At 38.4% G+C, this 16,521-nt stretch overlaps 1 protein-coding gene across 3 annotated transcripts in view; it reads left to right on the plus strand.

Annotated features, from left to right (window-relative positions):
* LOC108001413 (protein patched) overlaps positions 1 to 16,482 on the plus strand; it is a 44,837-nt gene extending 28,355 nt beyond the window's left edge. Inside the window, exons 5-11 of one of the 3 annotated variants that reach the window (XM_017062409.3) lie at positions 2,448 to 2,545; positions 2,730 to 2,943; positions 11,350 to 11,757; positions 11,892 to 13,730; positions 13,811 to 14,302; positions 14,539 to 14,662; positions 14,814 to 16,482. In XM_017062409.3, the coding sequence (XP_016917898.1) occupies positions 2,448 to 2,545; positions 2,730 to 2,943; positions 11,350 to 11,757; positions 11,892 to 13,730; positions 13,811 to 14,302; positions 14,539 to 14,662; positions 14,814 to 14,959 (3,321 nt within the window). In that variant the 3' untranslated portion in view covers positions 14,960 to 16,482. The remainder of the gene's footprint in view (positions 1 to 2,447; positions 2,546 to 2,729; positions 2,944 to 11,349; positions 11,758 to 11,891; positions 13,731 to 13,810; positions 14,303 to 14,538; positions 14,663 to 14,813) is intronic. The other 2 variants (XM_017062410.3, XM_062075817.1) reach the window with 2 other exon arrangements.
* Positions 16,483 to 16,521: the final 39 nt, after the last annotated feature.

A 16,521-nucleotide genomic window follows, 5' to 3' on the forward strand; every position in this document is an offset into this window, starting at 1 on the left:
CGTATCACGCGTGCTACATCGTTTCTTGTGCGCCACTAACGAGCAAACGCGTTAGACGAGAGATTGGAGGAAAAGAGGAAACCACGAAATTAACCGCGTGAGAGATGCTTGTATCGAACTGCGTTTCCGCGAGTTTCTCCATTCTGCTCTCAATTTAGTGCTCCAATTTTCTTTTACCCGGAGAAACTACCGATTTTCGTTCTGATTTTCGCTTTATGAAAGATCAACGTCGATTCAGTGAGCTCGATTCTTTTTTTTTCCTGCGAAATATTTCTTGGAACAATCCCAATATTTAATATTTAATTCCTAAAATATGACGTATTGGTTTCGTTCTGATTCAATTGGTGATACAAATTGTTTTAAATTATATATATTTATATTTTATTAGAAATAATCGCATTGGGATTCCTTGTTTGACAATCTCCAGGAACCAGAAATTTGAAGAAACAGGTTGTACTTATGAATAATAAAATACAAATGTAACAATTTGCATACAATTTCGTAAAATATGTAGAATGTAATTTAAAAGAAGGAAGATTTAAAAAGGAACTATGTGATTCATCAAATTTCAATTCCGTAGTTCCTGTTCAATGATAGATGTTCCAGTATGCAGGAATTGCCCGAAGCGTCCGACTAAATCACATGGCGGTGTCTTGTATCTCAGGCAAGCAGGAATATTATTATGCTAAGACTAGGTATAGGGTGCTTTATTTTTAACGCGATCGCGTCTTTGGTCTTTAATAACTAAAATTGCTGTTTACATGAATGTACAATTGAAATAGATTATAATATACATTTCATCTCGATGAGAAAAATAACGTTTCATAAATCAAAAAGTAATTATAAATCTATCGTACGAGTAAAATATTTCATTAGTGGAAGTTTAACAATAAAATAATATCAACGAATAACGACCAATAGTAAAATTGATGTCATATAAATTTCAAGCGAAATCATTTCAATATTATTCTCCTATTCGTTGAAACGTCTATCTTTTTTTAGCATATTTTTGAGTAAGAATCTTTTACGTGTAATTTTTTATTTAAAACAAGGTCCATGAAAACCAGTGTTTACGGATCTTGAATATGCATGCGAAAAAGATAATAGAGGGGCAACAACACGGATTGCATGTGATGCAATTTAGTACAGTTCTCGTTGAAGCCCCGTTATTATGCAAAGCTAATTCCACTTTTATACATTCAAACTCTCGATCATTCCACGTCTTTCCTTTTTTTTATTATTTCCACAGTCTTATACATTACTCGTCATAATTTCAATATTAACCAAAATGTGTTTACATAATGTATGTAATAACAATACATTTATACATGCCTTACTTTTACTTTCTTTCTCCCCCTTATTTATTTTTTACATCTACTTTCAATCTCTCAGACCCAAGGAAAAATTTCACGAGAATAATGAATAATAATCAAAAATAGATATTATCTTAAACAATAAAAGGTAAAGTTACCTCTAATTATGAATTAAACAACATCCTGTTAAATACATTTGAAAATACTTGGAACCCGATAATATAATTATTTCGAATCAAATCTATCAATTGATCGCTCTATTAAGTTTCTTCACCTTCTCTTCTTGCAATCTTTAAACGTTATCTGTTTCGAATCAATCAATCTTTCCTGCGAGCTCAAAATAAAAACATTCCACCCCCTGCAAATTAGATTAAAATATCCTTTCTTCCTTTCAAAAACTTAACCATTGACGAATTTAGAAAAAAAAAAAAGCTTAACGCGTTCTCGATTAAATTTTCGTCGCGGAAATTCGGGGACGACAATGTAACGAATCGTCGCTATCCTATTCCTCGAATCCTATCCAAATTCGTAAATCAAGAGGGCCGAAAAAACGGAACGCTTCGTTGGAGAGACCGCCCTATTCGAGTTTCTGAGAACACGCAGGTGGCCTTCCATAATGCCTCGCTACCAAGAAAAACCTTATGGCGATCGTTAGTGTCCACTATCGAAGAAAAGGAGAAATAATCGTAAATTGGTGCCAGGGAACGATTCGTCATCGAATAATCCATTAAATACATCGGACCGTGACAATTTCTTTCATCTATCGGTGTCTAGGAGGGGAAATTGCGCTGACCGAGTTGCGTTCATCAAGTAGAACGATTTGTCGAACGAGAAATCACTGAATCGATCGTTTCCACGATGTGTTTCTTTTTCATTTAATCGTATCCATCCTTTGAACGCGTATTTTTAAATATTGGAAAAGTGTAAGAGAATTATTGCGCCTTAATATTTTTGATTCTGTCTTTTGAACATATGGATCGTTGGTGAAGAAATTTTCCAATTGTTATTTGAGAAATCTATCGAATGATAGAATTAGAGAATTAGAGAATCAAGAATATTAAGAAGGGTTGATATATATATTTTTTTATTCAAATAGAAGTAGAATAGATTGTAACGAATGTGGTTTAATTTTAGATCTTCGATAGTATTATGCCGTGCGCAATCATTACACCCCTCGATTGTTTCTGGGAAGGTAGTAAGCTGCTGGGACCAGAATATCCTGTGCACATACCGTAAGTATAAGAAAAGTAATTCTGACAAACTTTTATTTGAGATATATTAGCCCTTATAATTCCCTAAATTACATTAATTTCTCTCACAATTTTTTCATTTTCATTATCAGAATCTCTTTATATCAAAATTTAGGCTCAATGACGAAATTATTCACTTTTTCTTTCAATTATTGTTCCATGGTAGCCGGACGCAGACGCATAAGCCTGTCCAGTGGACGAATCTCAATCCATCGGGGATGCTGGACGAGATGAAGAAACTCCAGTTCATGTTTCCCTTCAAAACTTTGGAGGACTACATGAAGAGGGCCGGGATAACGAACGGCTACCAAAGCAAGCCTTGCCTCGACCCAACGGACCCGGAGTGTCCGGAAACCGCGCCCAACAAAAAATCCCAGCAGGTAAGCAAGCAAGCAACCCGGCCAAACGCACCTTGTCTCCAAGATTGTAGTACGAGCCCACCGATTAAGGTGAAAGTCTTCGCGTGTAATTGTTGATACACGGGTAGCCCGCGTTTCGTGGCTTCGTCTTTTGATACCGACAAATTCGGATTAAATTGCGCAAAAAGGATAACCTCGTAACCGTTGCTGTAAATTAGCTTGGTAAAAAGCTGCTTGGAATCTACGGGCTTTTCTTGCCTTCCCTCCATCCTTTTTTTTCTTTCTTTCTATTCGTATCTCAGGCTTTTCCCCCCTCCCACGTCACGTTCCTCCATGATATAAAATATTCTATTGAAGGAAGAAGAGGTGTTGCTCGAGGAAAGAGAATTAAAATATTGTCATTTTCTTTCACCCTTTTTTAAATTATCTCGATCGTTTAAACATTTTGTTTTATCCAACGAAAGATATAGAACCCATATTTAATTCTTTTAATTGTCATCTTCCCTTTTCTTACAAATTCTCGTATTGGACATGTGCGCGCATAGATCACCGTTGATTCATGTTTCATTGGTAACCCATTGTATCCCAAGTAGCAAGTTCGTGACACGCGTATTACACGGCGTGACTATTGGTAACGTTTGCGCCGGAGCGCAGCAAGGCAAAAAGCTCGGGAACCACTTATTAACACGGTTGTTCGTACGTCGGAAGGATTGATGTTATTACTCATAGGGCTACGTGCAATTATGCCGGCTCCGTTTATTAGCTTTAATTCTGTCTCGGTCTCTTTAGCAGAGCGAGATTTATGACCCCGATATCGGCATTGCGGAAGGCCAGTGCACCAGAGATTGATGCACGTGAATAATCGTCGCGTAATCAATGTTACAACACGACGGAGAACGTTAAATTAGAAAGCGATCGAGAAGTTTATAGAGCGTATATATATATATATAGGGTCATTGGCTGGATGATTTAACGATCGCGGTGACGAAATATCATGGAAATCGAAATACTGTATATAATTATCGGTAGGGTAGCCAAGTATAGATTCGATTCCCTTTTATTACCAATGCAATGCATTAATCTTCTACCGTATAATATTTATCGATATAATATATCCAACCGTGTATTCCCTTCTCAGCAATCTCCCTTCGAACAAAATTCAATTAAAAAAGCAACTACTCGATCCTTGCCCAGAGTGATAAAAGGAGGTCGGCTAAAAATTTCCATCGATACCGTCTCGTAGAGGCGGAATTATCGGCGCAATGTAGGGGAAGGCTGCGGACGTCTAAGATTCGTTTCATAGGATCGATGTCCGGAATAACAATTGGCCACTTGGAATTCCGCGGCCGGTGACGACCGCGGTTGCGTGCACGTACCGAGCCCGGTAGGTCCTGGACAGCGACTCGTCGATTCCGCTTTGATGTCCGCGAAGTATTCCGTGGCCGGAGCCGGCAACCGCAGTAATGAATATTTAATTGACCATGCCTGCTTCGTCTATGCCCGTATGCGCACGCATGCGTGTACACCGCAATCAAAATCGAAAATTTTTCACCGCGTGAAACGCCGATAAGGAGTGGCACGACTTTGTGCGCGCCGCGAGGGTTTACGCCGCCTTTGCAGGGAGGTGGAAGTAGGGGGAAGAGGAAGGAAACACGGTAGATATTCGGAGTTTTATGATATTCGGCTGCGGATCGTTGGGATATTCACCGATTACGTTCCTTCATCTCAAGGAAAAATTAAAATTCACGTCAATTTTGCTCGTGAAAAATCGTAAAGGATACGAGCTTAAAGTCCATAATCTTCAGCTCGAATATCCGATTGTTGATCCGAAATACTGAAATATCGATAATTTTGTTAAGAACGGTGGAGGGTGTTGTATGACTTTTAGCCTGAGCGTAGGAATTTCGCAAGGGGCCCATAAGGTGCCCGCGAAACGATCAATTTTCGGTCGTAAACTCGCGAACGAGGATAGAGAGAGAGAAAGAGGCGGAGAGCGGCGGTGAATGAAACGATTCCCATGCGAGGATCGGTGAATGTGTATGCGAGTCGCGTGGGCCGCGGCGGTCGGGGCCGGCATTAAAATAATAAAATCGAGAGATGCGCGCCATTATTGAGCCACGCCGGTGGTCGTCGACATTACGCACGCTTTTTCGTCGCCGACGCATTACGCGCCCCTCTCCTTTTCCCGCCATTAACATACACGCTTTCTCGCGTGTACGCGCGGAAATCGCGCTTCTCGGAACGTCCCTGCACAGGAAGCGGAGAGATTGCACGACAGGTTGAAATTCTGGTACTATAATGATCTTTTGCGCACATTTCTTCGATGCTGAAAAATCATGATTTTTCTTATTGGACAATGTGGAATTCAGCTCGATGTTATTCGTTATTGATATTAGGTCGATTTCTTTCCAATAATTCAAAAAAGTGAAAAGCAACGATGCAATTTATACACGAAGAAACCTATAAGTAAGCGGTTGCTCCACGTGAACTTGAAGCGAGCGAGAAAGGGAGTAGGATGAAGGAAGAGGGGAAAAAGAGAAGGGAAGGAGAAATTGCAGGGGGAAGATACAAGGTGCGGTCAATTAATTTCGCATAATTGAAAGCATGGATTTATGTCATCCGATCTCGAAAGGGTGGAGAAATCGTACCTCTCCCCTCCTCTTTTTGCTCAGCTTCACGCTCGTTTTTCCACCCTTCTTCGGATCTCCCTTGTTCTTACCTCGACTTTACGTCCCTCTTCTCTTCCTCGAGCGTGATCTCCCTCATTTCTACTTCTATTTCCATACGTGTACTTAAGATAATTACATTTAATGAGCACGTGGTGCGGTCAGCCCTCTCTGAAGCAATTCGAATGTTGCTGCAGGCATACACAATGAATCTTGTGCACATACCATATTGGATATTGTTTATTGCGCAAGAAGAAATATGTAAATGGCCCAATTACCGTGCATTCGGTCGTTCTTTTTTTTTTAATTTAGGAAAGGAGCGATTAAATTACTATATTTTTTACGATAGAATCTTAAATCTTTATTTATTGTTTATCTTCGAGATATCGAAGGTTACATTATTTTATTTTATTGATAAAATATGGTTTATCCACTTTTATATACGATTTGAAATTGTGTGTTTCACGATATATATGTGACATCAATTTAGATTTAAAATCGAGAAATCTTTGAAAATCTCCCGTGATATTTCATAGGAGGAGCATATATGTAGATTAAGTTTTTAGAATAAATAAATAGGTGGAATAAAGTTTAGTTTTAACATTCTATAATAGCTTCTGACGACGGGAATATTTCATTTCGTAGCATTAAATATGCGTCATTAAAGACACTGATGACGGAAATATTTTATTTCGTAGCATTAATAGTCATATATTGGTCATAGTGGAAACAAGAGGATTAATCGAATGGCTGGGTTTTCTTAACTGATCCGTTTTTTATTTAACATCAGATAAAAGAAATTCGACATTTAATATTCATAGCTTAGCATTTTAATGTGAGATAGAAGATAGAAGAAATTTTTAATATTCCAACGACATGACACGAAATGTGCTTCGAGATTTAGAGAATCACTTAAACCGCCCATTAATAAATTATTGCAATACTCGAATATTCCGATAATCCAAAATTTATTGACTTTTTTTAAAAAAATCATACGGAAGAAAAACTTTTACAGTAATTTGGCTACAAATCTTTCATATAAATCGAAAAGATTTAGATCGATCAAATATTATTCCAACACAATACGAAACAATGTTTCAAATAAAACAAATAACTAGCTCGTACCTTGTAAAATAGCTTCGAGTAAAATTCAACCAATTAATCCTTACGAGGCTTAAAGCTTTCATCGCTTCAAAATCAATTTCACCGAAAACAAAAAGCACATTCAACGAAACCATTCTCTCGAACTTCCATTAAAACTAATCTCCACTTTTCAACCTTCACACCGCATCGCGTACTCATCATGAAGAACGTACTTCATCACCTTCAAGCATTCCTCAAAACCTCTTTCTCTCTCTCTCTCTCTCTCGATCCTCTCCAACGCTCGAGACTCAAAGTAAACGGACACGCGTGCCCCGTTACATGAAGGATCTACGACCGATTAAGCTCTTAACGTGAAGCCGTTGCTCGGCTTAATTGCGGCCGCGGATCAATTAAAATCTAGTTGGCCGGGGTGGCACGACGAAGCGAGTCGTGCACGGACGAACCTGGCTCGTTAAGGCGCTTCCACGAGATCCAAGCAAGATGCGGCACTGGAATGGAAGACAAGGATGCGCATCTCTAGCCCCGGGTCTTTTTTAAAGATTCCTGCTTTTCACGAGTGGTTAATGGAATTATTATCCGATCCGTGCCGATCGTATAATTAATGAACTGGCCCGTCCTCCTAGGAGTTGGGTGGATCGATAAGATCGTCGATCCGGAACAGATACGTGATCTTCTAATGGAACGGATACCGCTTCCTGGGAAAATCGTTAAATACGGGGAACAGCTGCTCTCTATATTCGGTGAGCAGGCATGGTTAATCCGTTTCGTCGAAGGGAGTAACGAATTGGATTTATGACTCGTCGAGTAAAACGAAAGGGTAAAATGATCGTGATTGGTGACGTGATATTATGCATCAGGATGCGTATTATATTTTGATATAAAAGATAAAATGTTTAATTCTGTGGCAGAGCGTACAAATGTTTAAGCTGCCTCGAAATGTTTATCCTAATTGATTTTCCTTAAACTCGTGTGACGTGTTACGTTAAAATTGAAGATATAATTAAATTCTATACACTCTACTTTCCATTGTTCGATAGATTTTCAACTAAAGATTATTAAATTGTTAATCTCGGTTAAATTTCCCGAAATGGTAGGCGCAAAATGCGTCAATCTAACGGAAGCAAATGCTTGATATCGACAAAAATGGCGCAACGTTACGAGAAGGGAGGAAGAGGAAGAGCATCCAGGTGCGATTCAAGTGGAATATAAGACGGCTACCGGTTCGCCGTTAGCGACTAGCGGTCGAACACGCGGAGAAAAACAAGAAAAGCGTGCCAGTAGTACGCCTCGCGTTTTGTGACACGCGTAGTATGCCCGTTCGTGGAATTACATAACACGGACGTCCACGTGCAACACGTCCGCCGTCCGAATCACAGGTAGAATCACGTTCAGCCGGGCTTTATTTGGTATGCCGGCCCGACATCCGGTAGCATCCGTCGACCAGCCCTCTATATTTTATACTCAACGCGAAACGAGGGCCGGCCTTTATGCAGGTGATCGCCTGATATAAAAACCACACGGACGAGAGAAAGTCTTGGCCGTGTGTTTTGAAGAGGGAAAAGACGAGGAATAAGAGTCCTTGACGATGGCGGTTTCAAATCGGATTAAAAAGAAAAAATTGAACGAAATATTTTGTCAGTACGATGCAACGCATCACTGTAAAAAATAACAGTGCCAAGATGAGCCTTTGAAATTGCAAAAGTAAAAAATTTATTCACTGGGTTATTTCCACGACATGTTTCATGCGGGTTAACTTTACAGTGAATCAACTGTGGGTAACATTTTTTTATTGTTGAACATTTACAGTAATATTATTATATACCATATATATATATTATAATATAATAATAATAATAATAATATACTATAATAATAAATATGGTGTACGGTTAGAAGAAAAGTTCGTAAAATGCTTTTTTCTATATATCGGAAATACCGCAGCAATTTTTTCTTTTTAGAGACGTGTAATTGATAGCGTTCTCTACTATTATTCAAATTTTACGATCGTATCACTTTTGTGGTCCGCGTGCAACCAGAAGTTATATGATCGTAAAATTTCAAATAATAGTAGAAGAACATTTATCAGTTACAAGGCCCATTAGCGAAATTGCTACAGTGTTGCCGATATCGGGAAACGAAGGAGAGCATTCCACGGTCTCCGTTTCCAAGAATATATCAAACGAAAGAAAATAGAAAAAAAAATATTTCGCCATGCCGTTAAAATCACACGTTATCCTATCCCACGTTAATCGTCACCTACGTTGTTCCACGGTGAAACCAAATCCATTTGCAGATTCGCAAAAAAACAAACGAATCCATTGAACACGATATCGCGCGTGCAATTCGATCAGAATCACCCATCATGATCGCAATCTGGTCGCGGCGCACGGCCAACAAATTGTCGGCGTTCACGGAACGCTTTTCAAAAATCAACGGACAAGATATCGTGACGGATCACAGCATTGTGTATCGATATCTGAGACACGCGATAAGCACCCTGGGTGGCCTCTAGTATTACCCTCCGTCTCGTGTACTGGTACCGCGTCGCGAGGTCCTCGACCCTTCTTCGTTGCATCAGCTAATGAAAGATGGATGTTTAGCCATCGCAAGTTTACATCAAATTCAGCTCCTCTCCCCCTCTCCTTTTGGAATTCAATAAATAAATAAGTCGAGCATAATTGTGGTAAAATAATACTTGATTTATAATGATTTATAATATAGAAGTAATTGGAATTCATTTTTAACGAGTATTTGACGAGTGAAAATGATTACGGATCAAGTAAGATTGGAAGAAAATTATATATCTTTTGACTGGAATGAATTTGCAAATTATTCAAATTGCGAGAAAAAACAAATGTAAACGATATTCCATTATTATTTATTTAATATAATATATAGAGAATTACCAAGCAGACTTCTATGCTCGATTTGATCGCGTCAAAAATCTTTTTGAAATCAAATATTCTCGTAATCGGTGAAAGATTTTTAATATTACATGACATAATCAAACGTTGATAAGGTAAAGTGCATTGGTCAACCTCTTCGCCATTCAGTCGTTTGCTTAATTACTGTGCGATAATCGACGAATTAATTGCTGGTAATTAATACTGGGTCGTTAGTATGCGATTAACGTCCCACGGTATCTCGCGTTTTTGCTGCCTTCGTTTTTGTTCTCTCCCCCTTTCAACGACCATTTCCTCGAACTCGAAATTTCTCGGTTCTGGGATAATTAATTGGTGATTATCGATCATACGTATATACATTATTAGTTTAATTTGTGGAGAATGATATATGATTTATCTGAAAAGTAAAATTAGTAAGGAAAATATCGATCTTGATTGATTGATCTTCGAGGAAAGATATATTACAATGGAAGCAAGAAATTCACTTTATTTACATATTTTTCTATTTAAATCACATTTCAATAAAATTTTCTCTATTTCGAACGAAATGTCGATAAATTCAATAAACTGTAATATGATTCAAAAACGTGTATAATATTAACAAGTGAATTAAAAAATATTATGTTTTTACATGCCATGGTAATCTCTTGTTTGCTTGCACTATTTCAATTATCAAACATTCGTCGCATACTCGTATCGAATGACGTGTTGTTATGCTCGAAATTCTACGTTCGTTCGTAGAATCCATTCACACTCGACCTCCTGTGTATCGTTCCAACGTGTTTAAGTTCATTCATCCCTACTGTTATCAAGTACACAATACATATGTATATAGAATAAATGTATCAACGATTTCAAATGTAAAAATATTATTAGCTCTTTTACTATAAGTGGATTCATATTAGTATTTCGAAGTAAAATAATTTTCATTAATAAAAAATATAAGAATTATATTTATTAATTTATTTGCTTGTTACACTTATCGATACACCGATTAATTTAATTCGTTCTTATCTTTATCTCTAACAAGTTTCACATTATCATGTCAGTAGTCTTTTAAACATCGAATAAAACATTTTGATCTAATTAAGAGCTCGTTCGCCTTGTCGAAAGAATTTCGAATTCTCGAAGAAAGATTTCGAACTGAATGTTTTTTTCGTGGGTCAGGAAGTGATAAAAACGCGATCGTAAGTGAGACAGAGGATAGCATAGGATACTACGGACCTCACAGCAAGATTTTATGAGACCTATAAAAGGAGCATACCAGTGAGGACTTTAAACGATCGTTGTTTAGCTGTTTGGACGTTGTCCAATGGTTCTCTATATCATGCCAAGATAAATAACGCGGACAGGATGAACTATGGATGAGACTTATGCTCTGAAACGAATGCATTGTGATAGTCTAATTCATTAATGTCCATGTAACAAGACTTGCGAGAGAATAATGTCGGAATATATGTATACTCCATGTGAAATATCGCGTTTACTGAACTATGCGTCTGAAAATCTTTGTAAAATCCAGGCCATCTTCAAAATTATCCTACGAATACTTGGTATATAATTTTCCAGGAATCAAATAATTAGATGGAGCTGATCAATTTGATTTGTATACAATTTTATCGTGTTATTTGTTAAATGGAAGCTTATCGATTGTAAAAATTACCAACTCTTAGATTCTAGGGGTAACTAGGAATGGAGTAACTGGAGCCTTATTTTACACAAGATATTAATCTGTACAATTCGTTCGATTCCAGGTACCGGATATAGGAGCCGAATTAACGGGTGGGTGTTACGGTTTCGCGGCGAAATACATGCACTGGCCCGAGGAGTTGCTCGTCGGTGGTGCTAAGCACAATAAGACTGGTCACTTGACCCGCGCAGCTGCGCTTCAAACCGTCGTGCAGCTGATGGGAGAGCGAGAGCTTTACGATTTCTTCCACCGCACGTACAAGGTACATCATATCGATTGGTCCCAGGAGAAGGCTGCCCAAGTGCTCAAGACCTGGCAACGGGCTTTCAGCAATCAAGTGAAGAAGCACCTGGACGCGAATGACTCGACGCCGTACAGTTTGTACGCGTTCAGCACGACCACCATGAACGACATTCTTGGAAAGTATAGCGAGGTGTGCGTCACGAAAATCGCTATTGGATGCGCACTAATGGTTAGTACAAAGTTTAGAGATAAAGTGATACTTCCTCGAGAAATTTCAATTTATTCTCAACCCCATAAATTATCGAGTTCTTTATTTATTATCATCTACCCTCTCGCGTGATAAAAATAACCATTTCCTTTCAGATATTGTACGCAGGTATAGTCCTTCTTCGATGGAAGGATCCAGTGCGTTCCCAAGCTGGGGTCGGTATAGCCGGTGTGATGCTAATCTGCGCGACCGTGGCGGCAGGTTTGGGGTTCTGCGCCCTTCTGGGGATCCCCTTCAACGCGGCGACCACTCAGATCGTCCCGTTCCTAGCTCTGGGACTCGGTGTTCACGACATGTTCCTACTGACGCACACGTACGCCGAGCTTTCAGTGAACGAAGTACCTAGCGGAGAGCAGACAGGGGTAGTGTTGAAACGAACCGGCCTATCCGTACTTCTCGCAGGAATCAGCAACGTGTCAGCGTTCTTTGCCGCGGCGATCATCCCGATTCCCGCGCTCAGAGTGTTCTGTTTGCAAGCTGGTATATTGCTGCTCTTCAATCTGGCCGCCATGCTGCTCGTTTTCCCGGCTATGGTCAGTTTGGACTTGAGAAGACGCCGTTCCGGCCGTTCAGACATACTTTGCTGCTGTTTGCCCTCGAACACAGGCAGGAACAAGTACGCCCACCGTGCTTGCAACGGCACGGCGAAACAAACGGTGACGAGGGCGATTCCACCCGAGCGTCGCGAGACCTGCACGCAAATTTTAACCTCGCAAAACGTGCAGAATGAATCCTGGGTTGGGGGAAACATCGAGGTGGATTTGGACAAACAGTGCAGCGAGGAGGACACTCTGACTGGGTGCAGCCAGGACGATTGTCTCAGCTTCTCCCTGACGCAACTGGCTGCGAGGCACTATGCCCCATTCGTTACCAGACCGGCGACCAAAGTGTTTGGAATGATGATTTTAGTCGCAGTGCTGGTTGGCAGTGTTTGGCAAGCTATAAGGGTAAACGATGGCCTCGAGTTAACGGATCTTGTTCCACGGAACTCCAATGAACACGCTTTCCTAGCTGCCCAAGCGAAGTATTTTGGATTCTACAACATGTATGCTGTTACTCAGAGGGAATTTGAGTATCCTAATAATCAAAGGTTGCTGTACGAATATCACGATGCCTTTATGAGGATAAAGAACGTGATCAAGAACGATAACGGTGGCCTGCCCGAGTTCTGGTTAAGTTTATTCAGAGACTGGTTGAAGGGATTGCAAAGTGCGTTCGACAAGGATTACAGCAGTGGTTGCATTACGCAGGAAAGATGGTACAAGAATGCGAGCGACGATGCAATTCTGGCGTATAAATTGTTGGTGCAAACTGGTCACGTAGACAATCCTATAGACAAATCGTTAGTCACTCAGGTCAGGCTAGTCGATTCTGAGGGAATTATCAATCCACGTGCCTTTTATAATTATCTAAGCGCATGGGTATCGAACGACGTTTTGGCTTATGGTGCTTCCCAGGCGAATTTAAGGCCGGAGCCCAGACAATGGATTTATACCAACGACCACGAGTTGAAAATTCCAAAGAGCATGCCTTTGACTTATGCACAAATGCCGTTTTATCTGCATAAACTTACAGACACACAGGAAATCACTGAATTAATCAGTAGTGTAAGAAAATTGTGCAAAAAATTCGAGGAACGAGGCCTACCGAATTTTCCCTCTGGTATACCATTCCTTTTTTGGGAACAGTACATGGATTTAAGAAATTGTTTGGGCATTGCACTGTTGGCTGCTTTAACCGCCAGCGTTGTTGTTGTTGGAATACTGTTGCTGAATTTTTGGGCAGCTTTGTTAGTTGGTTCTTCTCTTGCTGCTGTGGTTCTGCAACTCCTTGGAATTATGGGTCTCTGCGACATAAAATTGAGCGCTGTTCCTGCTGTCCTGTTGGTTGTTAGCGTTGGAATTGCCGTACACTTCACAGTACATATTTGTCTGGTCAGTATAAATGAAAACAATGCAATACGCGATACGAATTTTTTTTATTATCTCCTATAATCTTAAATTTGCCGTTACAGAGTTTTGTCACGAGCATTGGAAGCAGGGACAGAAGAGTCCGTTTAGCTCTGGAACACATGTCCGCACCTGTAATTCACGGGGCATTGACAATTTTATTAGCAGTCGTGATGTTGGCCTTTTCCGAGTTCGATTTCATCATCGTTCGATATTTTTTCTTGGTGTTATTGTGCCTTATTGGGATCGGTTTAGTGAATGGATTATTCTTTTTCCCTATCTTGTTGTCTTTCATTGGACCATCTCCAGAAGTGATACCCAATGATCATCCGGATCGTATTTCCACGCCGACTCCACCTGCCTCGCCAATCGTCAGAAGATCAAAGCCGCCTGCGCCTCCCAGAAGATCGTACAAAATTGATAACGCTAGGCTACACGCTGAACCTTCTCTCACAACTATCACCGAGGAACCAAATTCATGGCACAGTACGCAGGAATCTTGTATTATTGTTCAGCCAGAATTGAAAGTTGAAACGACGTCAACTTGTGGTAATCAGGTACGTTATGATTTATCAATGTTATATTGTTTTGAAATATATCCTCTTTCATTTGATATTTTTTTGTTATTATTTGAATTGAGAATGCTTTTGAACATTTACCATTTGCTTTCTATTTTTATAACCGCTTACATTTAAATTATTTTTTCAAATTATTTACACGCGACGTGAATGATGCCAATACTCTAAATCCACAAAGCATGATTAACGTGTGTGCTTTTGTTTTTGACTAACAGAACTGTAGCGGATCAGATACAAGTGGATCTAGTCGAATGTCACCAGTGACATCAACATCTCACATCACAACTAAGGTCACTGCGACGGCTAATATAAAAGTTGAAGTTCATACACCGCTAACTAGTGAGTATTTATTGTAATGTTTGACTAAAAATACATCCTTCCATGCAATTATATTATTTATATACATTGAAATATGATGTACAAAAATTATGTTTCTTTTTTTTGTACAATTTTTTTCACAAAAGATATTGATTTCAATGTAAAATTATTGTAGGTACAGTGGATCGTAGCGAAAAATGCAGGCACACGACTTCCAATAGCCGAAGGAGCTCGCGCTGCAGTGCGAACGTTAATGGTGGGGAGTCTTCCGGTTCCGGTTCTGAACCGGATTCAGACTCTAATCCAAATAAACACTAATAATAAGTACCGGGACGACCGGCAGCTACTGCTCAAATACCATGCAAAGCGGGAACATACAGAAGGCTGACTAGGATAGATTTATAATTCTTTTTCTTCTATCTCTTTTAGTAGAACGTATAATGATGTGCGGGTACCCAAAATTTAAATAATAATGGCTCTATTCGAGATAGGTTCGCGTAAAGTTTCTACTTAAACACGATGTGTGTCAACTTTCTCAATTATTCGTAAATTAAATACATGAAAGAATTTCTTCATTGTTTTAATTTTAAGAAAATATCGCGGACAAATTTCGAACAACGTGAAAAGCCAATAATAATTAAAGTTTACCAGGTACTCTCACATCGTTAATAACACAACGTGCTTATCTTCTTCGAAAAAAACAAAAGTATTATAACTCAGAAGTACTGAATCGATACGCACAGTGATACGTGTATATAAATGTTCTCAAAGATGCATTTATATTTGTATCATACATTCAATGCGGGCCATATGTACGAATGTTTGTCACTTTATTTTAACGTATTGAATGTTTGATAATTTATTGAAATAAATAAAACAATATTTTTAATAAATCGACCACGTCAAAGAAAATGCTTTACTACGCTCTGTGGTATACGACAGTTTCCGTGAAACTATAAGGATATTATTTTACTAGAAAAATTTTAATGTCTGTTCCATAATTATTAAAATAATATAACGATGATTAAAGATGATTAAAGAAAAAAAGATTTTGAATATCTATAAAACTTTTTCTAATAATTTCTTCTAAACTGTTATAACAAATATAATATTTTTGGAAAGGTTTATTCATCAGAAATACATATCAGAATGTTTTCTTTTTTAGAAGATACGACTAGTATTATACGCATAATATGTAGTTTGAGATTTTTACGGACAATGACACATAACTTTCTTTGAAATAAATAAATTAAACAATTATCAAATCGTTTGTACCTTTTTGGGTATGTAGATGTCCGAAAATTTACAGATTACGTTTATGTAATAATGTTAAGTATAACTTCTAATTTAGAAGTAATTACGACGAGATGTAGCTCTTTTGCGACGTTTTTTGCAACGACTACAATGTGGTGCCTTGAAAAAGATTATAAAATTTCGAATAACTATTTATTTTGTACGCTAACATTTATATAGTGCAGTGTGTATATGACTTCGAGCGATATTAAATCTAAAATCTATTTATTATTTATTTTTACGTCCTCACTTTGATATCACGACTATTTAAAGCGATTCGTTTTGTACAATGTCTATTTCGTATGATAATTTGTAAAAATACTTCATTATTTATGTCGCCCTATATATTTTTATATAAAATCGTTACTTAATTTAATAAAATAAGTCAATTTATCCGATTCGTACCTCTAATGTAAAAAAGTGTAATATATTATTCCACAGCTTATGTTTATGTTAGGTGTTACAGAATTATGTACAATAAAAGAAGTATTTTTATGTGAAGTCATCTTGTAAACATACAGAATACAAATAAGGTATTTAATGAAAAAGATGTTTTATTGTAGATGTAGAATCTTTACTATGCATAA

The sequence above is a fragment of the Apis cerana genome, linkage group LG5 (genome assembly GCF_029169275.1).
Source record: "Apis cerana isolate GH-2021 linkage group LG5, AcerK_1.0, whole genome shotgun sequence".
Lineage (NCBI taxonomy): Eukaryota > Metazoa > Arthropoda > Insecta > Hymenoptera > Apidae > Apis > Apis cerana.